Source organism: Opisthocomus hoazin, chromosome 4, assembly GCF_030867145.1.
Source record: "Opisthocomus hoazin isolate bOpiHoa1 chromosome 4, bOpiHoa1.hap1, whole genome shotgun sequence".
NCBI classification, from domain to species: domain Eukaryota; kingdom Metazoa; phylum Chordata; class Aves; order Opisthocomiformes; family Opisthocomidae; genus Opisthocomus; species Opisthocomus hoazin.
Genome location: NC_134417.1, coordinates 51,661,101 through 51,688,451, shown reverse-complemented (window position 1 = coordinate 51,688,451; position 27,351 = coordinate 51,661,101). Strand labels below are relative to the sequence as shown.

The 27,351-nt window shown below is 48.9% G+C and overlaps 1 protein-coding gene across 3 annotated transcripts; it reads left to right on the top strand.

Moving 5' to 3' along the window:
* The first annotated feature begins 1,879 nt into the window (after positions 1-1,879).
* NR1D2 (nuclear receptor subfamily 1 group D member 2) lies at positions 1,880-26,202 on the top strand. Of its 3 annotated transcripts, none has more exons than XM_075419018.1 (8): positions 1,880-2,080; positions 5,372-5,632; positions 7,641-7,729; positions 8,664-8,808; positions 10,360-10,976; positions 14,430-14,615; positions 18,466-18,676; positions 23,185-26,202. In XM_075419018.1, the coding sequence occupies exons 1-8, from the start codon at positions 2,065-2,067 to the stop codon at positions 23,379-23,381; spliced, it is 1,722 nt and encodes a 573-aa protein (XP_075275133.1). In that variant the 5' UTR covers positions 1,880-2,064; the 3' UTR covers positions 23,382-26,202. The 3 variants fall into 3 exon arrangements, with proteins under 3 accessions (XP_075275133.1, XP_075275134.1, XP_009937094.2); XM_075419019.1 differs by lacking the exon at positions 1,880-2,080 and adding an exon at positions 3,598-4,811; XM_009938792.2 differs by lacking the exon at positions 1,880-2,080 and having other exon boundaries at positions 5,311-5,632.
* Positions 26,203-27,351: the final 1,149 nt, after the last annotated feature.

Below are 27,351 nucleotides of genomic sequence, written 5' to 3'. Positions count from 1 at the left end.
GCTTTCTTGAAGATGGTGGGGGGCGGCTCCAGGGCTGCAAAGTGCAGCGCCAAAGGCAAGAGCAGGGTGAAACTGCTACAATGATCCCTGAGAGTCTTAGCAGCAGATGGTAGAAGATATTAGAGGCTGGAATCCTTCTGGGAGGGACAAAGTCCTGTCCTGGCCGTAAACAGGAGAGATCGAGACTGGGAGCAATCGTGTGATGGCCTCTCCCTACAGCACCCTACGAAGCCGCATACGTCGCCTTTCCCATTTGTCCCGCCAGGCAGGAGCAGCAGCATTTGTCCTTGCCCACAGAGGAAGCGGAGCAGCAGTCCTTCCCTTTGTTGGCCACTCTCAGGAATGGAGTCCACAGACCTGAAAAACCCGGAGCCTCCCTTGAGCACCACAGGCTGTGTGCAGGCCAGGTGGACCTTTGGTCTGAGTGCCAGTGCCTGCATTCTCATCTCTGAGTGCTTCCACCACCACCTGCAAACTGGAGTCTCCTGCCTTAGCCAACACCAAGAGCTCTAGTTCTGTGGGGTTTTTAGCAGCCTCAGTGAACATCTAGCGTCGGTGACCCACCGGTTAGTAAATGTTGCACAAGCATCTGCTTTGCTAAAATCCAGAAATAACAAAACAAAATATCCCAGAGACACAGAATGCAAGGAGAGAGAGGACTTGCTCTGCTGTTGTTCCCGATGTTCACCTTGGTTTCCTACGAGAATTTGATTTATGCAGTGTCGTCTCCTTTGAGCTTGCTGGCCAGCGTCAGCTGTTGAGAGGTTTGACGCGGCAGGATCAGGTTAACCTCAGGCACCTCAGATCCATATGCTTGGTCCACAAGGACAAGCAGCCGGGCAGAGCAGCGAGAGACAGAGACCCAGGCCGGTGCCCTCAGCACAGGGAGGGACAGGGCAGGGAGGGCAGCACTGCTCGGTGGCCGGCCGAGAAGGCAGGGGCCGTGCGAGAGAGTTGGTGGGCAACGCAGCTTTTGGGGTTTGGGGTTGGTCTGAGGAGGAGAACTGGGAATGACACCAGGAGGACGAGCAGCGTTCGCCGTAGGAGAGCAGGGCTGGGGGACGGAGGGCCCGGAGAGGGCGGCGGGTGCTGCGGCTGGACCAGGAGGAACGCTGGAGGCCTCCCGGCCGCGGGCAGGACACCGGGAAAAATCACCCCGGCGAGGAAGCTGGCCCGAAGGGAGCTGGGCACCTCGGGCGGGGGGAGAGGGCACCCACACGAACCGGGAGGCGGTAAACGACACCGAGCCGCCCTGAACCCGCCTGCCGCCCTCGCCTCACCCCGCCGCCTCTCTCGGCCCGGAGGCCGAAACGCTGCGGGGAGCGCCGCGTCCCCCCGGGGGCCGAGGGAGGGCCGTCAGCGAGAGACGGGGCTGCCCCGCACCTCGCCTCTCCCCGCCATGGGCGAGGGCCCGGCGGAGCCGCCGGCCGCCGTGCCGGGGCGGGGAGCGCGCTGGCGGGCTGCGGCCACCCGGGCCGCGGCGCTTCCTGCGGGGAGCGGCCCGCCGACGGGCGCTGACACGGCCGCCCGCCACCGCGCCCCGCGGGCACAGCCCACCGCCGCCAGCACCGCCGCGGCGCGGCCCGGCCCGGCCCGGCCGACGCTGGCGACCCCGGCGGGGTATCCGTCCGTCCGTCCGCCCCTCCGCCCGTCCGTCCCCCGATCACCCCGGCCGCCGCCGCCGCCGCAGTGCCCCCGCCCCCCCGCACGCACGCGCCCTCCGCACGTGAGCGCGGCCGCCCGCGGGCCCGGGCGGCGCGGAAAGTGTGTCACTGGGTGAGGGGGGCGGCCGGGGGCGGGGCCGGCCGCGCGGGGCGGGGCGGGGCGGGGCGCGCAGCGGTGCCGCACTGTGCGCGGCTCCCGGTCGCTTTTGTTGTAAAGGGGCGGGCGGCGCGGCGGGGACCGGCAGCCGCCGCTCTGACAGGCGACAGTGCGGCCGCCTCCCGCATGTAGGGCCGGGGGGGGAGCGCCGACCCAGCGCAGCCCGGCCGTGCCCGGCGGAGCGGAGCCCGGCGGAGCCCAGCGCGGCGCCACCCCTGCCCCTGCGGGAGGAAGGCCGCCGCCATGGAAGTCAGCGCGGGTAAGCGGCGGGGGCGGCCGCCGCGGGCCGGGGGGGGGGGCTGCGCCCGGTGGTCCCGGCGGGCGGGGCGGGGGGGGGGGGGGCGCGCGGGCCGGGCGGGGGCGCGCGGGCCGGGCGGTGGCGCTGCCCGGATCCGGCCCCGCCGGTGGCCGGGACGGCCGCGCGCCGCCTCACATGGACCCGCCGGGCGAGCCATGTGCGCCCTGTGTTTACGTTCCGCGCGGCGTGCGCGCTCATTGGCCGCGCCGGGCGGTGACGCGCGGATTGCATAATCGTGCCGGGGCGGCGGCGCGGGGCGGCTGGCGGCGCGGACACGTGAGGCGGGCGCGCGGCCGCTGTTTTGGTGACCTACATTCGGGGCGGCGGCGGAGGGGCGCGCCGGGGACACGTGGGGCCGCGCCGCTGCGGCGCCGGTGGCCCCGCCCCCGCCGCGCCAGGCCGCGGGTGGGGGGGGGGGGAGCGTGTGTGCTGCGGCGGGGGCGCCGGGTCCGCACGCGCGCGGCCGTGTGCGGCGGCGGGGCTGCCCGCGGGGCGCGCACGTGGACCGGCCCGGTGCGCGCGGGCGGGAGTTGTGTAACGGGGAGGGGGCGGGGGGGCCTGGGGTCCCCGCGTCGCCTTCCCGGAGGACACGGGCCCGACAGCCGCCGGGTGCCCCGCGCCGAGCTCCGGCCCTGCCGCGCACCCGGGGCCGCCGAGCCCCGCCGGGCACCGGGCTCCCTCCCGGCTCCCTCCGCAGAGTCGTGGCATCGCTGGGGTCGGAGAAGACCTCCGAGATCACCGCGCTCAGCCGCCACCCGGCACCACCGTTCCTGCCGAACCACGTCCCGGGGCGCCGCAGCTGCGCGTTCTGTGGGCACCTCCAGGGACGGGGACTCCACCGCCGCCCCGGGCAGCCTGTGCCAGTGCCTGGCCGCTCTGCCAGTAAAGACATTTTTCCTAATATCCAGTCTAAACCTCCCCTGACGCAGCGTGAGGCCATTGCCTCTCGTCCTGGGAGAAGAGACCAACACCCGCCTCACTGCACCCTCCTGTCAGGCAGCTGCAGGGTGCGACAAGGTCCCCCCTCAGCCCCCTCTTCTCCAGGCTAAGCAGCCCCAGCTCCCTCACAGGAGGTGTCCTCCAGCCCCCCCGGCCTGGCTGCCCTGCTCTGGACACGCTCCAGCCCCTCAGCGCCCTGCTCCGAGTGCTACCCGCGAGGTTCCACTTCGACCTGCTGAGCGAGCAGAAACAGGGTTCGCTGGGAAACGTGACTTCTGAAATAGCAAAAAATCTCAGGAATCTTGGCTGTGGCGCAGGCAGGGCCGCCAGGCTCCCCGGGGTACGGGGGCAGCCCAGCCGCCTGGGGCTCCTCCGGCTGTCAAAAGCCCAGGGGTGACCCCCCGCCCCGCCCCCCCCCCCCCCCCCCATGGACGTGCCCTCTCCACGCTCCCCTGCGACGCTGGCATGACCCTCGAGGGAAACGAGCGTCTCTTTGCGTGAGGCAGGGGTTAAAGATGGCTTGGTGAGGTGCCGGCGTGGGGAGACGCGGTGTTGCCCACATGGGCCGCGTCCGCGTGCCCCGCTCTGCCCCTTGCAGATGAGGACGGCGCCCACAGAGGAGCTCGGTGCCCACCTGGGACCTGGTGGGCTGTGAGCTGTGACCTGGAGCCCGCCAAAATGTGGCACCTGCATCACAGAGGTGGCCTCTTGCACCAGCACACATTTGACAGCGTCTTTTTCTCATGGCATTGCTGGGCCCCATCTCCCTTGCAACCCTCCTTTCTCCAAAACACCAATCCTGGACACATGCTACGCTGCATGGGGGTTTAATTAAATTAAAAAAAATGAATCTGTGTGGTGCCAGCTGCTGTGGCGGGGTGCAGGGGCACGCGCACTTCGCAAGGAGCAGTCGGTGCGTAGCGCACGCGTCGCGCAGCCACTGGGTCCGACTGCTGCTCCGCGGCTGCACGCTGTTCAGGGTGGTGGTGGTGGTGGTTTCCTTGGCAGAAAAAAATTAAACGTGAAAGAGGAAATGGGCTAGTGAAACTGGCGCAGAAATGCTAAGAGGACGGTTATAGCTGATAGAAGCGATGAGAATTTCTAAGTCGGGATTTCTTCCTGCGAGCCGTGGCGTTCCCAGGGCTGTGTGACACCGCTGCCTCGCGGGCCTGACAGCCCTGCTCTGTGGGGAGCCGGTGGCTGACGTGGGGGGCTGCGGCCCCGACCTGCCGTGCCAGCCCAGCTGAGCGAGGGCTCTGCTGACACCCAACGCTTGCTTCCTCCGAAGGAAGCCAGTGCACGGCCCTTTTAAAGCTTTCAGTTCTTACTGGTGCGTGGAGGTCCCTGCTGCAGTGTCCCGAGTCGTCTGCGAAGAGGCTCCACGGGCGTGAAACGGAGAAGACGCTGAGTGTAGTTTGTTTGAACAGTGGTGTGGCTTTCGCTGTTGAAATTTTTGTGTGAAATATCAGATGTTTTCATATTGACTTTTGAAATGCTGAGTCTTGGAGACAGGCTCAACTAAAGTGGAAACAACATCTCTTGCTTACAAGCAAGAAAAAGGAGCCTGTGAAAAGCCAGAACTGCTCCCAGGTCTGCCTGAGGACAAAAAGCTGTTTCATCTGAGGGGCTCTCAAGTGTGTCAGGCTGCGAGAGGCGGCAGGACAGAGACTGTTTGCAAACAGCAGCCTGGCAGTTGGAGTTTGGCTGCTGCTAGAAACGCTACGAAGGCTCGCAGTTGGACAAATGGCGCTCGGTAGGCTGGCCAGGCTGGTGCGCTATTCCTTTGCCTTACCCCCTTCCCTTCTGCGTCGTGAGCACCTCCCAGCCCTTCCTTTCTGTGCTGCTGGCGTGCAGCCTGCCTGAAGTCTTTCTGTCTGCCCTGTTTCTGTCCCCAGCCTAGCTTGTTTGCATTCTGGCTCTGCAGCGCTGCAAGATCCCGTCTTTGCTGTGGCTCCAGGCGAGCTCTGCTCGCAGGGTGGCCGGGGGAACCCTCCCTGCGTCGCCCCGTGCCCGCTCCCCGCCGCCCCGTCCTGCTGGCACCGTGGCTCGTTGCTCTGTCTGTTGGTCCTGCCGCTCCACCTTGGCGTGGGTCGGAGGAGGCTGATGAGACGGGAGGAGGGGATGGGGCAGGTGGGGATTCCAGCCGTTGGAAGCGAGTGGCGAGAAGGGAGCTGGAGGGAGGGAGGGAAAAGAGTGCGCCCAGGAACACGTGACGGCTGGGTCTGGTGGTGCTGGGTCATGGCATGGCTCACATGGCAGCGGTGCATGTCTGCTGGTTATGTCACTACAGGCCGCCTCTTTCTCTTGCCTTAGGGGGTGTGATAGCTTACATCAGCTCTTCAAGCTCGGCGTCTAGCCCAGCCTCATGTCACAGCGAGAGCTCAGACAGCGGTTTCCAGTCGTCCTCTTCGCCCGTACCGTCTTCTCCCAACAGCTCTTCCTCGGAAGGCGGCTGTGGCGGCCGGAGCAGCGAGGCCTCTGATGGGGCACCCAGGAGCGATCGGCTGGAGGAGACTATTAAAACAAACCAGTCGAGTGTTGCTGGTTTGACAAAAGGCCATAATGGAGTCACAAGTACGTTTGGCGCCGGTTCCTGAAACCAAGATTTTCTGCTTATATATGTTACAACCCCATGTATTGCCACCAGGTCTTCAGTGTGTGGGCACATAGCAAAGCCTCCGTTTTTATCTTTTTGCGTGATATGTGCAGTGATACACGCGGTACTGCCATACAAATGCTAATAGGTGGAGGTCCCAAAATGCTGATAGATGGAGGTCCCGTCACTGCTAACTTCAAACAGTCCGTAAATACAGTCTAGCTTTACTTCAGATTTTCACTAGTGAAAAGTGATCTTAATAAAAATCAAACACTTGGTTAAAAAGATGCAATGAAGTAAAGGTAATAGGAATCAGAAGTTGCCTTCAGGAGTGTTTATGGAGCTGTCTTGCAACTCTTGCTTCTCTTTTTTTATACTCCCTTCTCTGCCCCTTCACCTTTATTTCCCCCAAATTTCTTTGAGGAACGAAATAAATAAATTACCAAAACATTATATTTACCTAGCTGTAGCTGGGACTGTTATCTTTTTGATTCCAAGTCTTAGTCTGTGGATGTAAAAAAATAAAGTACTCATAAGCTGGAACTAAAGGATAGCCTTTTAAAGTGCATTTAATAATCTAGCTCCAGCTATTTGCTTCACTGTTTTTGTTTTTTTTTTTAATCGGAAAGATCAACGATAAAGAACTGTATTTGAACAGTTTTGGAAGAGCAGGAACCAAAATGAGTACTGGAACGAGTGTTTCAACAAATACTTAGCTGGAATTTAGACTAGTCTTTTGAAGGCTGAACTCTTACTGGCAGAATTGTTTTATCATTTTGAATTGTTCTGGAGCTAGAATAAGTATCTAACTGTTCTGCCTTAAAAGTATTTTTTATGTTAGTTCCTCCCCTGAGTTCTTAGTAAGAACCTTTACTTCCTCTTAAGAATACGATAGCTACTAGGTTTTTGTTATCAGGGCAGAGGTTCCTGAAGATGAAACCTGTTGTAAACTGGTCAGATGTATGGATAGATAAATAGATAGGTAACATTTTTAGCTCAGTACTAGCTCTGGTTAAAAGAAAAAAAGAAATTTAGTGGTTTGGTTCTTTTCCAAAACCTGAAAAAGAAAAGTTTTAATTTGTCTTTACAAATGAAACCCAAATGTCAAATAAACTACTGTTCTGGCAGAATATGGTTCTATGGGAGTGTTTCCAGCTGTCTCTTGCTCACTGTTAAGGTAACTTTGTGGTTACTGAAGTCACTGGTAAAATTTCCATTGGCTTCAGTGAAACCACTGTTAGACCAGCACTTAGGACTTGCAAAAACCTTTATTGACAAACTGAAATAAAATAGGTGGGGGAAAACTCAAAAAACCCAAACTGTGAGCATATTTACACGGCTTTTCAAGTTCAAGTGTGCAAGCATGCCATTCTGGATATACACTCAAATGAGTAGAATCATAGAATGGTAGGGGTTGGACGGGACCTTAAAGATCATGTAGATGTGGCTGAGTGATCGGTCCTAAGCTGTTATCAAATAGGTAGAGTGTATGGCTTGTTTACTATATATAATAAAATAAAGTATCCTTTAATATTTCCATTTTTAAGAAAAGACGTTTATTCTCAGTTGGGGAAACTGTAGCCTTTATATGGGCTTACTTGTCCTGATGGAAAAACAGATTGAGCCCCAACTTTGGTAGCCTAGTTAACTAAATGGTCCTGTTAAAAGTCCGTAAATGTAGCAGACTTTCTTTTTCTGCAGTTGCGTGTAAGGCTACTGTGATTGAAAGTGCACTGAATCCGTGCTTTCTCCCTGTTCTGTTGAGTGCTTCATGTTTGTCTTTCCCCCCCTCCCTTGCACTGGTATCTTCTGAACTGCTCAGGGTTTTTGTGTGCATCTTGGTTGTCTGTTCCTCTGCTGTATTTTTTTTGTATGTTGAACTGACCTGAGGTATTTTGCTTTTAGTCCAGATTTTAGAAGCTGGAAATACGTTCCTGCGGTTGTCATTGGTTTTCTACACCCTTGACTTTTCTGTTCTGATTCTAGAATTTAATGGCATGGTTCTTCTTTGCAAAGTCTGTGGAGATGTCGCTTCAGGATTTCATTACGGTGTTCATGCCTGTGAGGGCTGCAAGGTGAGCTATATTCTGCTCACCTTTCTGCTGGTGAAATGCTCGAGTTCTTCCCATAGGGAAAGAAGGGTGATACTGCTAAAAAAAGACTGGTATGCTTCTCTGTTAGATCTGAGAAGTTTCAGACAGCGTAGAAGTTGTAGGAAAAGGCAAACCACTTGGCAATACACAGCATTTTCCGAGCTCTGCAGTACTTTCTGTTCTCGCCCCTTGTCCAGTCCTGCCTGACCTGGAGTGCACGGCAGAGAACAAGGACTGGAGACAGAGGTGATAAGGACCATGTCACGCAAGACATGTGAATGTTAATTGTATTAAGAGATAGTGGGCGTGGGTTGTCACCTGGGCTGGGACACAGAGCAAGACAGCTTTGGAAAAGCAATTGTTCACCACCCGGAGAGCCAGAACTGGGTGCTTGCATGTTCACGCCTCAGTAGATCTGTGTTTTCTGATACCGTAACGCTGCAAATGCTACATTCTGTGAAGGAGTTTATCAGCTTGAAGTGTTATGTGAAAGAATCGCCTTTGAAGGTCATATGGTGCAACAGGATGGTTTTGCTGCCAAAAAAAGATCTGACTTTGACTTTCGTTTTTGCACTTGATGTCAAAGGAGATGGAGGGCATACCTTATAAACTGTCAGTACAGTGATGAAAGTAATACTGGAGATATTTTGCTCTTAGGTTCTGACTACGCAAGGGAGAACTTAGCATCTTCTATAATTAGAAATCGTAACTAGTTTGCATTATAGACAGATCACACGCGAAGGGAGGGTAGGTCATGAGGAGTAGCGAGTCACTTGGGGCTGGTGGCTCTGAAGCAGCCGATGAGGCGCAGTGGGGTTTTCTGTGCTTGCGGAGAGGTGAGTCTTGGCAGGAGGATTTGACATGCACTGTAATAAGTTGTGTGTTGTTTTTTTTTTTTTATTTGGGTTGTTTACAGGGTTTTTTCAGAAGAAGCATTCAGCAAAACATCCAGTATAAGAAGTGCTTGAAGAATAACAACTGCTCTATAATGAGAATGAATAGGAACAGATGCCAGCAGTGTCGTTTCAAAAAATGCCTGTCTGTTGGGATGTCAAGAGATGGTACGTTCCTCTGCTGAGCGGTGATCCTCTGAGAGGGCATCTGCTGCCCACCTCAGAACTGATTGCTAAGGGTCTTGATGGCTGGAAATGCAGCCAGCCGTATTGTCAGGGCAGGTTCCCTGTCTGAGAGCGTTTGGATCAGCTTGCCTTCTTGCTCCATGACTCTCCTGAACTGGTAACGTAATACTGGCCGCAGAGCTCTCCTCCCGGCTCTGGAGGCTGATGCAGTGGGATGCACTGCAGTGGTCTCTTAGCGGGACGGTTGTAACAAGAGTCTCAGTTTTGTGTTAAGGAGTTAATATTTATAGCTGTGTCCTGCTTGAATCTGAACGAGACTCTTGTCTTTTGTTTTGTTACTGTTGCTTTTTCAATGAAGGGGGATTCTGCCCAAGCTGATAGCCTTAGAGTAATCGTTATAGAGCCTAAAGAGTTAGGTTTGGGTGCATGGATGAGCTTTTTTTTTTTCTTCTCTTTTTCTTTTCTTGGAGGCAGGGTGAAGGCAAGGAGGAAAGGGTAATGTTGAGCTGTGTCTCTGAGCACCTTGCTGGCTATCCACTCCTTGTGACTTTTTAAAAAATGTAATGCTGAAGGTGTAGTCTGGTGCAACTTACTGTCACAAACCAGAACTCTTCCTTCTGTTTCACTTTTTAATTTTCTCTGGGTGTTTATTTCACAAGAACTAGGAATCTGGGGCTGTTAATAATTTAGTGGGTGGAGTGTTAAAACTTATTTTAAATAATTGTTCTGAGTTCTTGTCGTGCATAGGAGTTATTTCATCCCCTAGGCGCTTGTTTGCGCATAAGGTTGCACCTGCTTTAATGAAAGATATTTAGTTACATTAATGATGGACTACTGCGTGAACATAATTACATCAGTCGAAACTGGTTATAAGCCCTTGTAAGGCCGTGGTTGGACAGGATGGCAGAGGCAATTGTAGGTTCCCTAGGACAGGGTCAAAAGTGCTGCAGCCATAATGATGCCCATCCCCTTGCCAGCAGAAAATGTCCTTCTCAAGCCAAAGTTATCAGGAAAATTTGCCAAGGTAAGCTTCATTCGGCACCGATTCTCTTAACTGTTTTGGCAAGTCATGTAATTGGTCCATGAGGAGCTGTCATGCAGGACTTCCTATTCAAATATGAACTGTGTTTACATTCAACTAATTGTCAGCTCACAAAGTTGTACTAATTTAATTGATCCAGTCTTAAAGCTTGACAATTAACTAACATAACTGTGTGTATAGTCCATAGCCAGGTTTATGGGAAAAGGCTTTAGAGATTGTATGCTTTAGAACTGCCTTCTCTTTGTATGTAAATCATGTAAACAACAGCATACATTTCATATCTCACACCTATCATATGCCCTGGAAGCCTCTTGACTTCAGTGGTAATACCCCTGCCGTAGTGTTGGGGAGAACAGTTAAAGTCTTCCCTTAAAAGGCAAGATTTTTGATTGGGGTGTGTATTCTCTGTGTCTGTGTGCTAACACTTTGAGGACTGACTTTATTTTTTTTTTTTTTTCTTCCCACCACTTTTCATTTCACCGCCTTGGTAGCTGTTCGATTTGGCCGTATTCCCAAACGTGAAAAACAGAGGATGCTGATTGAAATGCAGAGTGCCATGAAAACCATGATGAACAGTCAGTTCAGTGGTCACTTACCCAATGAAGCATTAACAGAACATCAGGATCAAACACCTCAAGAAGGCCTTTCCTCCAAGCCCAAACAAGAGAGGGAAACCATCAAAAGCCCTTCTCCCCCTCCCAGCATTGACATGGCTAAGGAAGAAGTGATCGGCATGGTCACTAGGGCCCACAAGGACACTTTCATGTACAACCAAGAACAGTCCCAAAACCCAGCAGAGATGATGCAGTCGCAGAGTGGGGAGAGAGTGTCAAAGACCACTGAGCAGTACATCCTGAGCAGCGAGCACTGTGTTAGCGGGCTCGGTGGCCCTCAGTACCCTGAAAGTGAGCAGCACCTTGGTGGACAGTACAAAGGGAGAAGCGCAATGCATTACCCGAGTGGGCATGCCATGTGTTTCACAAGTGGCCACTGTATGAACTTCACCAGCGGTTATACTCAGCGACTGTGTGATAGGATCCCAGAAGATGGCTTTTCTCCAAACAAGAATACCACTTACTCTTGCAGCACTGGAGGAAGAATGCATCTGGTATACCAATATCAATCGTTTGATTTGACTTAGTGAAAGGCTTAGTGATGGGTGTGATCCAGCCGTGCCTCTTTAGTCGGTGAAGCTGCGCACAATTGGCACAGCTGCTGAAACTAAACATAGTGACGCAAGTTTGGTGGCGCATGTTGCGATGAAGGGGAATAATGGCTCGAGTTGTGGGAGGGTTTGAAGTGATCATACAAGCGATGGGGTTTCTTTGCTCATTTTTTAGCAAACCGAAAGCAGACTGTTGTCAAAGAGCATCGGTTGAAGAGGACTTACGGGTTTTTTAACTGGCTTGACTTTGGAAATAGATGTTAAGAGTTTATAAATTTCCTTCTTTACTCAGTCTTCTTGAAGACTTCACTTTAAAATAATCTGCACAGTCAGATATGCTGTATTTTCCTGAAAGGTATTCTGAGCAAATTTCTGGGATGACACCTCAGGGCTAGGATTTTAAGCCAGTCTGTTTGCACGCCTTGCTAGTGTACTCTGAAGTCTCTCTTGCTGAGTAGGCTGTTTTTTTTGTGGGGTGTGTTTTGCTTTGTTTTGTTCTAATGGGGACAGGCTGATTCTGTTACAGGCAGCATAAAATACAGGCTCAGTGAGACCCACAGGCTATGCCTCCTTCTGCCCTAGAACATCTTCAGATCTGAACGGAGGCAGGAGGAAGATGCACAGCTAAACCACTTGAGAGAAGTTCAGGGTCTTCCCTCTAGTACTTACACAAGTGAGGCTCTGAACACACTGCTGGGTACCTTAGATGACTTTTCCAGAGCATTTTCTCACTGAGTTCTTAACAAGGATGCTTCCTGTTTTCTTGCATATGGGTTGTGGGTTTGTTCTTCTTTTTCCTTGCCTTAACAGGTCCCTCCCGTTTGCCTTGCACCTGCTGTTTCTCTGCCATTCAGGCAACTGGCTCTGTAAGCCCCTTAAAATAGATTGTCCTTCTCTTTATCACTGGAACCGCCTGGGATGAGAGAACATAACATCCCCGTTCTCATCCTGTGCTCCTGTTGAGAAGTGCAAGCCCCTGACCTTTCTGAAGTACTCGAACTGCCGGTATTTTTCTTCCTCCTAGTTTGTATAAATTCTTCACAGGTTCTTGAAGGCCTCTGAAAGTCTCTGCACAGTGAAGGCTGTTTGTTTTGATGCTGTAGTTCCTTTTTTTGTTGTTTTTTTGTTTGTTTTTTTGTTGTTTTTTTTTCTTCTTTGGTGTGTGTGGACCATGCCATCACTAGCAGGCTCTGACCTTAATTGCAGACTCCGGGCACTACACGATGGCAAATAATAATCATTCCCAACCTTTCTTCCTTGCAGGGAAAGTATGTGGAGTCACTGCAGTGGCATTCTTGGCACTCCTGAGAAGCAGAGGTTAAACCTGTCAGTATGGGCAGGCAGGGAGTGGTGCTGCCTGCAGAGGCCTAACCAGTCAGTTTGACCTGTGCATAGCAGCTGCAGGGAGGTTTAAGGCAGCCGGCAATGAGGAAACCGACCCGAATCCGACAGAGCACTGCCGGCCCCCCCCTGCATCCCTGACATGGATAAGGATTTTGCCAGGGAACTAGATGAGAGCAGGTTCTGACCAAAATGAGTCAGTAGCTGTAAGGGAGTGTAATTAGACTCTGAACTGCTATGGAGACAGATGTTCAGGGGTTTTATTTTTTTTTTACTCAATACCCCCTCAACCAGAAAAGCGGAACAAGTCGTTCCTGAAGAGGTCCTTCTAAAGAGAGCTAGTGACTGCACAAGCTGACAACTCCTCTCACAGGAAAGACTCCTGGGCAGAGGTCTCGCAAGAGAACTTAAACATAATAACACAGGAGAGGAACGTGGCAGTTTCCCCATAGAACCGAGTGCCTGGGAGCTAGGGTAAACCATGGTAAGATGAGAAACCAAGCTGAATCAGACCTTCCTTATTTTCAGAGAGCACTATCTTTTTAACCATACTTGGGTGAACCATTGCAGGATCACGGACAGAGCAGTGGTTAGTGTCTGCTGTGCTTCTGGGTGTGTGTCTAGACCTTTCCTTTTGCCAAAATATTTTATGATTTTCAGTTTATGAGAAAGGTCCTCCTCTACCCCACAAGTAATCATTTGGTTTGGGGCCTTGTCCTCAGACGCACAAATGATGTTGTGATTCACAGCTAAATGATGAAATCTATACAATTCCATCCTAGTCTTCCGGGGAGAGAGAAAGGGGAGAGCTTTCTGCATGTTGACTGCCCAGTCAGTAACTGGTATTTTGTAAGAAAACCCCCAGAAATTTATATCTATCTCAATCTTGTTTTCCCTAGTAGTTGCCAAATACACACACACAAACACACACACACACGTGCGCGTCTACCTGTTAAATATATTCTTGCAGTGTAGTTCTTGAATGTATCCTTCTAATCTTAGGACCTTCCATGCAAAGAATGGCTAGGCAATTATCAAATTCAAGATGCCCTGCAAAAGCAGCATAGCTCTGAGGAATTACTAATCTATTGCACTGTTTTCTCTTTGCTTTGCTGACATTATGCAGGATTACATACATCGTTCAGTATACTTGTGAGGAATACTTAAAGGAATTCTCGTCCTTGATGATGACAGGTGAAATGAATATTAAAAGGTTTAAACTTCATTAAAAGATGTAAATTTTCGAAAGCAGAACCAAAAGTATCTCAGAGCGTCTGGTTGGGTTTTGCAGAGGGAATTTATTGGCAGTCAGCCTTAACTGATACATCTGATCTCATTGTAATGGATTCAGACTTTTCTACAAAAAATCGCTGTGTGTTTTGTATAAAAGACAGAGCGTTTTGTTGTCTTGTGACCGAGCAAAATTGGAATACCAGTTCCTTGGTGGTCCTCCTTCAGTGATACAAGTAAAAGCAAACACGTAGGAGAGGAAGGTTATCCTGGTAATGAGGGTGTGAACCTGCGGGAAACCAAGGCTCTGTTCCTTGTTCTGGTGCTGACACCTTTGTCACCTTGACTGAATCACTTTAGTTGCCTGCAAAACAAGAAAGAGAGATAAGAATGAATGTAGTAGTGACTGTGAGATTACAATCGATTGATTGTGAAATTGTGGTTAATGGTGAGATTACAGAGAGAATACAAGTAAGAGAAATCCAGGTGTCAGGTCTGAGTTGAGATCAGGGAAGAATAGCGTAACCTGGGTTCTCTGAAGTCTTTTGCTGTAAACAATGTCGGAGTTTCCAAGGTCAGCGAATTTAGGAACAGATTGCTAATGGGCTGCCATGGGTTTTTGTTGTTTGTTTATGTGTTTTTTTAAAGGGAGAGGGAGAAATCTGGTTGCTTTGGGAGCTGACTGAGGAATACTGATCTTTTTTTCTCTGTGCATCATTGTTGCAAAGTTTTCTTGAAGCACAGACCTGCTTCCTTCAAATGTTTGTCAGTATTTGGAATGATGTCTTTAAGAGCGGTTTTCTGTGTATGTTTTGTAAACATCAGGTCTGCCCAATGAGTAAGACTCCCCACGTGGACCCAAACAAGTCTGGCCATGAAGTCTGGGAAGAGTTTTCCCTGAGTTTTACCCCTGCAGTGAAGGAAGTGGTGGAGTTTGCCAAGCGCATCCCAGGTTTCCGAGATCTCTCTCAACACGACCAGGTTAATCTCCTGAAGGCTGGGACCTTTGAGGTGAGACCACTCTGTGTGTGTGTGTGTTGTGGAGCTGACAAGCTGTGCGTCAGTCTGACCCCCTTAAGAACAGAAATAAGTAGAACTGGGTGATATCGGGCAAAACCAGCTTGTTGGTGGATGCTAGCTCTGAGCTTTCCTTAAGCTGATGGTGTCCAATGCTTCTGTTTGGTCAGATCTTGGTGAGCTGTCCCTCTTCCAACTAGGTCAAAAGTGCTCAGTCCTTCTACCATTTCCTCTTCCCTGGGCATTAATAAATAACTAATGAGGAGTTTGTTTGGTTTGGATAGCAGCGGTTACTTTGATAGCTACCTTTGCTTAGCCTGGAGAGAAGCAGACTGCGTCTGGAAGGGTGGATAGTTTGGAAAGCTATTTGTTGGCTTACCAGTTTTGTAGAGGAATGTGTGTATTGCTCTGTGTGTCCTTCCTCCTGCCACTGTGCGCCCTGCCAAAGCCAAAGCATCCATCTTGACGAGTTGCCACGAGCCTTTGGTGGCAACTGGGAGTTGCTGAAGCCTTCATCTCCAACACGGTAATACTGATAACTAGCTGTACTGCTGCAGCTCTGTAGACACCATGTGCCAGCTGCAGCCTGACTAGACTAATCCCACAAGGTCCTCGTGTTTCGTTTCATCCACTTGCGGTCATGACCTATGTATGAATTAGTGGTGTTAAAATGGAAATTATACTGGAGCTGGGTGCTGTTTTATAATCAGTGACCTTCACCGGGGGACTTTTACTTAAGGTTTTAGTTGCTCTTCGAGACTCTTGTGTCTGTTGGAGAGCACGCACATTTTATGTGCTCAGATGTGAGGTTTAAACGTAGAGGACCAGAGGAGCTGAGGTCCCAAGTAGTCAGTGTTACTGTGCTTTTCTGGGGAGGGCAGGGTTGGTCATGCTTTTGCTTTTGTTTACTTGCTTTATTCTTTCAAAGAGGGGTGCTGGATTTCGTATTTACCTGAAGACATTTCTTGTGTAGTGTGTCAGGTCTTTTATCTGCATTTATACAGCCTGGTTCTAAAATGGGTGGTTGTTGAGCTGGACGGTGCAGGTTATACTGGAAGACTTGGTGCCTGCAGCCTGTCAGTTTCTTGATTTCTTCTATTTTCTTCTATTTTGCTGTCATGTATTTTTTGCTGTTATTCTTGAGCTTTTAATATTCATCTACAACTCCTGTAACTAAGGGCTGTATTTTCATTTCTTCAGCTACAGCCTCTTGCGTTGCTGTTCACATTACATAGAAATGTGGGTTCCTTCCTCTGCAAAGTGGTATACTGTCCAGTGCCCTCAAGGAGGGTGGAAAATCAGGCTTGAACTGTTCCTGTAACGTAAAGCCACATCTTCACGTTTTGCTAGTAAAATGTTTTGTCTTGGCCTTTCTTCAGCTCAGGCTTTTCTCAAGCCTCATTCATACGCCTCTTTGCCAGTTACACGCGCTGCTGATAAGGTGGTTTCTGTATCCAGGGGAATTAATACTAATGTATGGCTGCATGCTTATCCCTATTTGCTTACAAATAAGAAACATTAATGATTTCTGTTAGTGAGCTGGTACCTGTAGTTAAAGGCCTATGTGGCATCTTAGCAACAGAAAAAAATCCCAAAAAATGGGATGGAGGAAAAAAAACCGAAACAGGATTAATGAAACCATTGCATTAGAGACAAAACAGTCCTGAAAGCTTGGTGCATACAAGGCCATTTGTGTCTGCTGGGTAACTAAACTGGGATATCCCAACATCTGCATGTTAACAGAGGAACCTGAGTAAAAGCACTGCTTCCGAGCCTGCTTTGGCTCCCTTGGACACTGCTGTGTAGCTGTCTCGGCACTGTGCTCACCAGCAGCTCATACTCAAGGAGTGCTAGTTCATTTTGGGGCTAAGAAGACACATGGAGACAATGTTGGTGCAGGAGCAGCGTAGCTATATATATTCACACACATGTAAGCTAAAAAGCCTTGTTGGAACTGGGAGTACTGGGGAGCTTGGTATATCATGGTGGCATTTGCATGGCTTCGAATGGGACCCAGCTCAGAAACAGGAATGAGCATAAAAGAAGGAGCTCAGCTGGATTTGAGCGGGTCCTCCCCCACCTCCACAAGCCCCCCACTCCAAATGTAGTCGATGGTAGAGCTACCAAGCCCCTTGGATCCATTGGGGTAGTGATTCGGTTTCTCCGGACTCACATGGTAATTTGGCTGCAGGTGGTGGGGAAGTGAGCAAGCACTTGCCCGTGAGGAGGTTTTCATGTGCTCATGTTGCTATGGTCAGGTGGTAGGGTTGATCAGGTGTGTCCTCAGCATGCACAAATAGGAGTCTGGCTTGAAGTGAAATCATGTGCTGTGCCATAGTCTATAAACTGTTCTTCCCTGGGTTAGAACAGTGACATTGAAATCTACAGGCGAGGTCTTTGCCTTAGTATGAGCCAGCACAACATCATGGGCTTTAGTTTTGAATACCAGCGTTAATACCGGTTGCTCGTTGTTTGAAGTTGATGTTTCTAAAGCCCAGTTCTGTAAGGGGAATACCATTTTGAACTTAAAGGTTGTTGAGTACCTGGTGGGTCCCTGCTAATGCACAAGTTCAGCTTTGTCTGTCTGCCCTTTGTCTCCTTTTGTTGTGTTCTGAGGGCTTCTGCACCTAGGTTTCTGTACTCTGTAGTTATTGTCATCAAAAACATATAGCTTAGTTGGCAAAAGTGAATAATACGTAGTGCTGATCTGTCCGTCAATATTGCTGCATGTCATTTGGCTGTGAAAATTTGGGAGCAGGTCATGTAATATGTATGAATGAGAATTCAAACACCAAGCGTTTTCTTTTTTTTTGAACCCTCCTTTTTTAAGCTTGTCAGAGGCACTAGTCTTTGCTGAAAACCTGGTTCTCCTCTCATCTGTAGTAAACTTTTAAATTCATGCAGTTATGTAGAGTAAGTGAGTAGAGATGACTGTCGCACCAAGAGATTACAGCAAGTCTGAGGTTTTAACCAATGCCAGTTGGTTCATTTTCTCCAAGTAAGAAGGCTGTCATGTGCAACTTAGATCTTGGAAAATGTAAATAAGGTTGTTGAACATGAGCAAATGAAACTTTACAAGCCATTCCAGAGGGAACGTTTTGCAGTACGACTGAGAAACCACAAGAGAAATTGCAGCCCAGAGGGGTAAGTTCAGCACATGCCAACTGCTCCAGCCCAGGTGCTTATCCCAAAGGGGTATTCCCAGCTGCCGCTACAGAGCAGGTGCCGTTTCAAGCCCTGCTTCCCTAGCCTTTTGAAGGCTGTACATGTGGCTCGTTTCCACCAGAGCTCATCAACATTCCTGTGGGTACAGCGGTGCGGCGTGGTGCTTTCCCAAAGAATGCCTAGTGGGCCAGGTCATCAGGTGGTGTAAATCAGCATTGTTTCAATGGAGCTGCTCCAGTTTACTCCAAGCGAAAATCTGGTTCAGTACCTTCATTTTGCTCCTCATGAGTGTGGCCAAGAAAACCTTTCTTTTAACGTATGCCTCTGGCTGTTCGGTGGCTTAAGCAAGTTGTACTACTGGCGTATTTATGAATGGCATTGTCTTTGTGGCTCAGGCTATCTGAGGCTTAAATTTTAATTTTCCTCCCTTTCATGTGCTATAGCCTCTCCCCTGCATGCACTCACTAATTTTTTTCCCTGTGTTGTTTCTCTTGGACTACTGGGCCAGAGCTTGCACTGTTTATTACAGCTCAATAGCATGCTAACGGTTTCTGTATAGAATGCTTGTACAGCGGTTAATAAGACAGTTTGAATGATAAAAGGCTTATTTTTTTCTTTGGCTTTTCTAGAAATCCACCTATATTTATCTGGTTTTGTTGTTCTTTTTTTCTTTCACCAGGTTTTAATGGTACGGTTTGCATCTTTGTTTGACGCAAAGGAGCGTACCGTCACCTTCCTGAGTGGAAAGAAGTACAGTGTGGATGACTTGCATTCAATGGGAGCTGGTGATCTGCTCAACTCGATGTTTGAATTTAGTGAGAAGCTAAATGCCCTGCAACTTAGTGATGAGGAAATGAGTTTGTTTACAGCGGTTGTCCTGGTATCTGCTGGTAAGGAGAGAAAGTTAACTTGCACCTTGGCCAAATATTGAATATGTCTCTCTATTAAAAGATTCCTGTAAAATGTATACCCTGTTATTTCACATCTGAGTGCAGTTTAGTAGGTTTTAAGCTACTAGCAGCCTGTAATGTACTTTTTTACATACCTGCTCTTTCTAATACTGCTTTTTGGAAAAATGTGACAATGAGCTTACATTTTCCTACTGCTTTCTATAGAATGCAAAAATACATCTCATAGCTGCCCGATGGCCATTTAGAAGCTTTTTATCTGACTCGTCTAAGTTTCACAGGACAGCATCAGTGAAATTGCTCCTGACCTGCACAGCCTAAGTCTTGGGATAAGGTGGTATTTTTACTTCCAAGTATCGTCATTGAAGTCTGTTGCGTATCTTACTTAAGTTTAAATCCAACAGTTTGATCTCTGCCTATGTCAGCAAGAAGCCCTGCTCATCTGCATCGTGACTTCTTAGCGCTAAATGTCTGCCAATCCACTAACATCTTCACCGGCCTTGTATCTCCTTTCAGTCCCTGGATATACAGAACACCCTGGCCCAGATTCAAAGCAGGATTAAGCACCTACTTCTGTAGTATTATCTAAAGCCTCAAATCAGGCACATTAGCTCTGCATATAATGCCTGGAATACAAGATGCAGAATTCTTGCTTGGTGGAGAAGGAGCTCTCCAGGGGTAGCTAGCAGGAGTGCTCGTAGTGCCTGCTGCTTACACAGTGAGCCAGCATCTGGGGCCCACTCACTGCTTGAACAAGTGCATCTCTTCCCCACGAGTGGTTTAGACCCACGTCTTTCTTATCAGGGAGGGGCACCCCATGCATTGTGCTGGAGGGACACGAAGCCTCTGTTGGCAGGGTAGGACAGTTCAGTCACATAGCTTTGTGCAGGGCGTAACCGAAATGTAGTAGCACAGGACGGAGCAGCTGTAGCCTCTGCAGTTTGTAAGCGGTGGTAGCGAGCAGAGGGTGGCACAGAGTTTGTGACCTTCACAGGCGAGAAGGAATGGCAGCGTGAGGGAAGCGTGGCACTGTAGTCTGTTGGTGAAAATGTTCAGGTAGCAGAGAGAAATCTGGGGTTTTAGTTACTTTTCCGGACTCCGCTTTACAAATTTGATCTTTCAGAACATAAACTGAGGAGAACTGGAGACAACCTTTAAAACAAGGACTGAGAACCAGGCCTGTTCTCTCCATGTGCAATGTTGTAACTAGGCTACAGCCCTTCTTGCTTGCTCAGCTGCTGGGCCCTAGAATATCACAGTCCCTGTGCCACTTGTTTTGAATGTAAGGGTCTGTATCATTCTGTTAAATGTGCTGCTAGCATAGAGCCAGCCTCCCCCCCAGCCCCCAGACTTTTAAGCACTGCTCCGTGACGTTGCTAGCTCCCCATAGGGCTTAGCTTGGGGATGGTGTGTAACATGCCCAGCGTGCAGTGTCAGCAGAGCTGTGCAACAGGACAAAAAGAGGTGTTTGGCATTTAGGCTTTTCACAGCTGCTGAGGATTTTTCAGGTCATGGCTTTGGAAGTTGTTGCTACTTTGTGATTTGATGAGCAGTCTGATCACAGCCTTCCTGGATGTCTTCACAAAATACTTCCAGAGGTTTATAAAGCTCATCTTCATTGGTCTTCTAGCATTTGGGCCCCAACCTGCATTTGTGCTGTATTCCAGACACAGTAATAACCTTGATGGTCACTGTGAGTCGAGCAGTTTTTGGGTCAGCTTCACTCTGTAGCTTGCAACTGAATTGAAATGCCGCAGTTGTTACTTGCGAAAGTGAGTAAGTGAGCAGGCTTCCCGCTTGAGCGGGTGCCTAAGAAGAACGGAAGTGCCCCTGACAGAGCTCCTGAGGGAGATGCTCGCAGTGCAAGGGCTTGCCGGGAGGAGAAGGTGCCTGTAGACTGAAGGATTGTGGGCATCTGTCAGTTAAACAGATCTTGAAAGACAGATCCACTGCACCGCACCTCTCAAGAAGGGGAGAGACCCAGAGAGTCATTTCTCATAAGGTGGAGGCAGAGAATTGAAGAAGGAAATAAAGAAGGAGGAAGAACGGAGGAACAGCATTGGAAAGAATGACATGGAGATGCAAGCAAAGGCAAAATATGGAAGAAGAGCTGAAGGTGGAAGAATAAGGCCATCTCAGAATGGAAGTTACTCAAGAGAAGACAGAAAGGAAGACAGCGGAGTAGTTCAGGTTTGCATCAGTTCCAGAAGCAGACAGGAGTGTGTGACTGTTGAATCCTGATTAACTGATCCAGAATATAAAATACCATGCTGCAATAGTTAAAAATCATTTTAGAAGACTTTCAGTTATTTAAAATACAAAAAACAAACAAACAAACAAAAACCCACAAAAAACCACCAGTGGAAAAAAAGGAAATGTTCGTAGGTCTCTGAATAGTGCTAGTGGAGAGAACACTTGTCAGAAGCCTCTCCACATAACATTGGATGAATAACCACTCTTATGAGGGATATTTAGAATGTGCAGCAAGAAGTAGCAGGGAGAGTAGCAAGGAATGTGTGTAACTGTACATCCTCTTGCTTTGGTGTCATGTGGCAAAGAAAGAAAAAGCAGGGCCATACAGTGAGGACTGTGGGACAGTTTCTAGTGGTGCTGAGGAATTACCTTGATACCATTCCAAAACTAAAAGAATGCTTCACCCTGGCGTCAGTTAGCTGGATGTGTTGAAGATGGAGGGGAGACAGCAAGATGGATCATGGTCACTGAAGAAGGAAGAAGCAAGGTGGAAGCAAAGCTGAAAGTGGTTTGTGCTGATCTAGAGACTAGGTAATCTCTTTATTGAGGGTGATGTGTCGTGGTAGAAGAATATAAAATACTCACCCTCTACTATTCTCTTTTATTGGGATAGTACTAACAAAAACTTCTGCTGGCTACCTGGAGCAACTGGAAGTAGACTGAGAAGGAGAAGAGAGACTTGGACTAGTTGAAGAGGGGAGGGTACAGTAGCTCACCTGAGGCAGCCAGGAAAGACTGGACTGCTGCCTTCTGCCTTCAGGGGCAAGGCAGTACCGCTGTCACTGTGCAGAGCTCTTGAGAAACCTCATCTGGCATATTCTGTGCAAATGTCATTGTCCCTGCTCAGGAGAGAGCAAACCTAAAGGTTTTGCAAAGCAGGAGACAAGTGGGATAGAGAGTTTAACAAATCAAGGCAGAGAGGCATCTCTTCACTCGCACTCTCGTGGAGAGCAGCTATCAAACCTAAAGGACAGTCTTCACAGAGGAGGGGAATATGTGCTGATAAACATTGTTCTATATTAATCGAAGTTCCGAAGGTTCTGGAACAATCTTTCTGAAGGAACAAAACACACTAACTGCTTGAAGATGGATCCTGAAGTGGGTCATACAGTAATTTTTCGCATAGCGGTGGGGAGCTGCACTGAATAGTCCAGGAGGGCTGCCTCGACTCTGTTCCCCGGAGAAGTCTGATTGGACTGACACAGCAGAAGGAAGGGATTCCCACTCGACTGTACGATCTGACTCAGTGCTACTCCTGAAAGCTGTTGTCGTGCCATGTCCCAGTTCTGCAAGGTGCCTAAGTACATGTGCACATCAAAGCACATTTCTGTTCATGTCCGTCACTCGTGTATGCGTGCACCCTGCTGAATTTACATAGCATTGAAGAAGAGAGGCTACAGCTTGGAAAAAACGGGTACTGTGCATGGTTATTAGGTGAGATGTTTTGCTTGAAAATTCATCCTTTTAAGCTGCTTACGTGGGTTCCACCTAAGGACAACAGGCATGTTCTTAAATACAGCTCTCGCTAAAGAGATGCTTCGGGCGTGGGCTGAGTGCAGTATGTGAAAGCATAGTATTTTTCTTGATGTTGAATTTCTTCTTTTCTTCCTCAGTTGGGAATTTTTGGGTGCATAATGTTTCATTTTGTAAGTGCTGCAGAACGCACTCAGGAGTAGTGCCCGGTCATGTCAAGGCTTGTACTCCTTTTGCCCCTGCCCATCCCATTGTGCAGACAGGAGTGTGGCTCACCCTGAGTGGGATTTCCTCCTCAAGCACGAACCTCCAGTCTGTGTTTAGGGTTCTATGTCCAGCCTTGGGAATTGACTGAAATTTTTACTTCCGTGTGCCCTGCCTCTCTCCTTGCATTGATGGTTGTGATTCAGCAAAATATTTAAGCGTGTGCTTCAGCCTGTCCTTTGCTGGAAACATGGGTAAGTGGTTGCAGAAAAGGTGACCGAACGCAGCCAGTTCGGCATGAGCTTAATGCTTTACAAAGTTGATGCTAAATAATTTTTGAAGGTCTTCTGGTGCGTGAGTTTGAAACTTCTGGCATAAGTATTTAATTTTTCTTGTGATAGTTATTTTAGTGAATGATTCTTGCAGTGGCTTTACGTTACAAACTACATCCATTCAGTCTTTTTTTTTTTTTTTTTTTTTTGATTCCCCTCCCTCCTGTTTTTTGCTTTCTCTCTCTCTCTCTCTCCCCTCTCTCTCCCCCTCACTCCCCTTCTCTTTAGATCGTTCCGGAATAGAAAATGTCAATTCTGTGGAGGCACTTCAGGAAACACTAATCCGTGCATTAAGGACCTTAATCATGAAAAATCACCCAAATGAAGCCTCTATTTTCACAAAACTTCTTTTGAAATTACCTGACTTGCGTTCCTTAAACAACATGCACTCTGAAGAACTCCTGGCCTTTAAAGTTCACCCGTAGGCCTTTAGGTCTCATTTGTACTTGGACTTGCCTCGTGTTAAACTGTTTTGTGCTAAAATACGTATTTATACAGTTGTACCACTTGTTGGGGAGAGAGGGTTCAGACTGCGAGCGATCGGTGGCTGTCCCGTAACCATGCAATAACGCTTCAGCAGGTGCTCTCAGCGAGCGGCGGCGCAGCGCGTGGAGCCCCCCGAGACGTCCGGACCCAGCTGTGCCGCGCTGCTGCGGAAGAGGTTGCGGTGAGCCCGAGTAAATACGGACTGTTCTTTCATTTAGGGAAAAAAAGAAGCACCGCTGCCCTCTCACGTAAACTGAACGCAAAATAGCTGTGTATGTGCATACGGAGCATGGAATGGGGTGGGAACAATCCTGCGCTAACGGGAAAATGGAAGTGCTGATTTAATTGGTCTTTCACTTATCTAATAGATGTGTGTCTGTGTCTCTTGGTAACTCACTCATGGTTTCACTCTTGTTATTCCATTAAACCGGATGGAATTATTTCAGCCTGCACCACCTCTTCACTAAGTGTGTGTTCATGCCATGTGTATATAATATAAATAGTTAAGTAATGAGTGTTTATGGCTATATAAAGTACAGAGTTGTGTGTATATATGTGTACGTATATAAATAGTTCTATACATAAAGTATACATATAATTTCTTCACAATATTTTAAACTGTGAAGGAATTTAAACTTACAGCAGATGGTGATCTATGGAAAGAACCAAATAGATGCACTTTGCATATTGCTGAACTAATTATCTGAGCATTTCTAATTTTTAGAAAACATCAAATTTGCAATAATATGCTGTGTTTGTTAATTTAAAAAAAAACAAAAAACAAAAAAACAACACAAAACCACAGAGTGGCACCAAAGGGGCAGAATCAGATTCAACTTCCGAAAGGGGTTCGTACAGAATCTCGTGGAGATGGTTGGTTGTGGCACTAATGAGACTGATTGATTGTCCATTGCCACTGAGGTTCTTACATTCTGATAAAGGTTAGAGAACAACCAGATGCTCTTCAAAAACTTCAGCACATCCAGAAGGAAACTATCAGATGAATAACAGCATCTATCAGAAAAAAAAAATATGGGAGAAATGTATCCATGGTTGCGTTTGGGTGTATGTGTGTTCTGTGACCATTCATTTCTTGCAATAAATCATTTTGCTGCTTCGTTGCTAGATGAGAATTGAAGGCAGGAATGTGAGAATCCCCGTGTCTTTTCACAGTGTGGGCTTTGTGGTTCCCGTGCCTGTTCTTGTGGAGCTCTCCGTTGGTGCGTGTGCGTGTTATGTGCAGAGAAGGTGCACGGGAAGGTCTGGATTTTTTTTTCTTAAAAAAACCCACAAAAACCAAACAAACAAATGGGACGTTTTTTGTTGTTTATGCCAGTAGCAAATTGCAAAGCAGATCCTCAAGGCTTAAGATTCTGGAAAAAGTGGCTCTCTATGGGTTTTCTCCATTTGTAGCAGGACCTGGCACCAGAAAACAGAGATTGAAAAAAGTCAAAGCAGTTGTGTTAATTAGTTACGTTTATGTTTTGCTAATGTGGGAAGAAGATACTCCATTACCTTTGTGTTTAGTTGACTTACCTGAGCGGTAGCCCTGCGGGTCTCTAGCGTTTGGCAACGCCACTCTGCGGAGGGAGCGACCTCCGTTTGCTGGCGCGTGGAGATGCGTGCGGTGGCTGACGCCGGGAGCCAGAAGGCCGCCGGGCTGCAGAGCATCTCCTCGTCGGGCACAGGAGGGGGGCTTGCACCCTGCCACCGCTCCCGTCGCCTTTGGGCCAGGGATTTCCCCTCGGAACATGGTAAGGGGTCCTGGATGAGGGGCCGAGAGCAGAAGGGGGCAGGCACTGGAGTGAGAGTCGGGGAAAGTTCGGCTTTAGCCTTGAGCGAGGAGCAGAAGAGCCCACCCCTTGCCCTGCTCTGCAGCTGCCGAAGGGAGAGCTGAACTGCTGCTTCAGGCTGCTTCAGCCACGGGATGATGGCCCCTTAGCGCATGCAGTTCTGCTGTCCAAATCCGCTGTCGGGGCATATTGTCCTAATTTCTGTTAGCAGGCTGCATCCTACCAGTATTACTGGTTTGAGAGCTTCACTGAATTACGCATTGAACCATTCAGACCTTAGAAAGGACACAGTCACGTTTTGTGTTATTTAGGAGCTGAAACGACTTCTTTGTAGACCCCATTTCAAATATGGGAAGTACGGTTAACCCTTGGCTGTTTTGGGCGGGAAGGAGGCTTCTTACAGAGATTGCCACCCTACAACTGCGTTTTGTTGTGTTTTGTTTTACTACTTTTTTTTCTTCTTAAAACTGTATTATTAAGCCTTTAGGAATGTATAACCAGGACTGAGTAATTACTGCTTATTAAATTTTTAGTTAGATTGACCATGTATGCCTATAGATAGATATTCTAACTTGTGCAATTTCATTTGAAATAATCTTCCTGTACATAATGGGAAAAACTCATGTAACAGAAAAAAAAGCCCCAAACGGATTGACTGAACAAAAAAGTTGATTAAAGTACGGTTCAAAAGTGACCCACGTATGACAAACCCTAGCTGGACTCTTAGGAGGGAATCTAAACTCATCGTGTTAGCCGTGTATCGTGAGCTCTTCTTTTACTGTGTCACTGGTTATACACTTGTTAAACGCTGAGATAATAGACTTCATGCCAGGCATTTGAGTACTGTAGATTGGGTCATTGCTGAAAGATTAATGTACTGTATGACTTAAATGAAATTTTTATTCTTGATTTTATTCTTGATTTTGTTCTTGTTTTGAAAGATTAAATATGGGCATTATGTCAGCAAGCTAAACTGCGTTTCTGTGTTCTTTCTAATTTTCTGTACGAAATGTGGACGGGAGGACAGCACGCAGAGGTGAGCGAAGCAGAAGTAACAGATGAGAACCTCAGCTGCTGTAAGGTCGCGGGGCTGTGCCGATGCACGACGGCTGGGAGCCCGCATCTCAGTCCGCCCGTGCTGCTGCTCTGCCTTGCCGGGGGCCTGGACGGCGATTTCTGGTGCGCTTCGTTTACTACGGTTCGTGGACCTTTTTGGGTGGTGTCATTAAACTAGAAAGTTATTTTAAACACTTTCATTACTTTCAAGAATTTAACTTTGTAACTGAAAAAAAGGATACGGTTTAGCTTTTGGCAGAGACAGTCTTAAAGCTAGGTTATAAGAGAGGTAGATGGAAAACAGCATATGAAGGGCTGAGACCTGTTTGATCTTTCCAGATTGATTTCCTAGTTTGAAGTGTTTACTGTTTTAGGAGATGGGAAAAGCTTCTCCAGGAAATGTTGTATCCACTGGTGTTTAAAAATACCAGAAAACCCAGAATTAAAACAGAAACAAAATTATGACTGCTACCGCTGGAAAAAATAACAGCACAAAACTGCTTTCTTTTTTCTTGGCATGTTTGCATATGGCTTGCCTTGTTGCCACCAAGTCTGAGCCCCCGTAAGCGGGGCCGCAAGCCATGGAGGTCCCTGGCTCTGGGAGGTCCCTGGGAAGAGCTCCTTCCAGCTTTCGCTGGGATGCGCCGGAGGGGCCACGAGTTGTCTTTCCCTGTTTGGCTGCAAGAGCCTTACCACAGCACATTGGGGGGGACGGGAGGGATGCTTCCCAGTGAAAACACAATCCCGTTCCCGCCTGTGCCACCCTCCCAGTTTGGCAAGATGCTGTGGAGATGGGGACAGGCAGCGTTTGCGCTCGTTCATGGGAAGCTTGCTGGGCTTGGGTTTGGCAGCACCAACTGAAGTGCAAACGTGCCTGCGGCAGCCTGCCCCGTCTCTGTCCTCGCCCCGCGAGGAAAGGGTGAGTGTGGGAAGGCGAACAAAGGTCTGCGCGTCGCTGGGCGAAAGTACAGACGGCCGGGGGGTGGGCAGCCGGCTGCCGCCCGCTCGTGCTTGTGACCCACGGGCGCTGTGTGGGGCGGGGGGGACCAGCGTTCGCAGC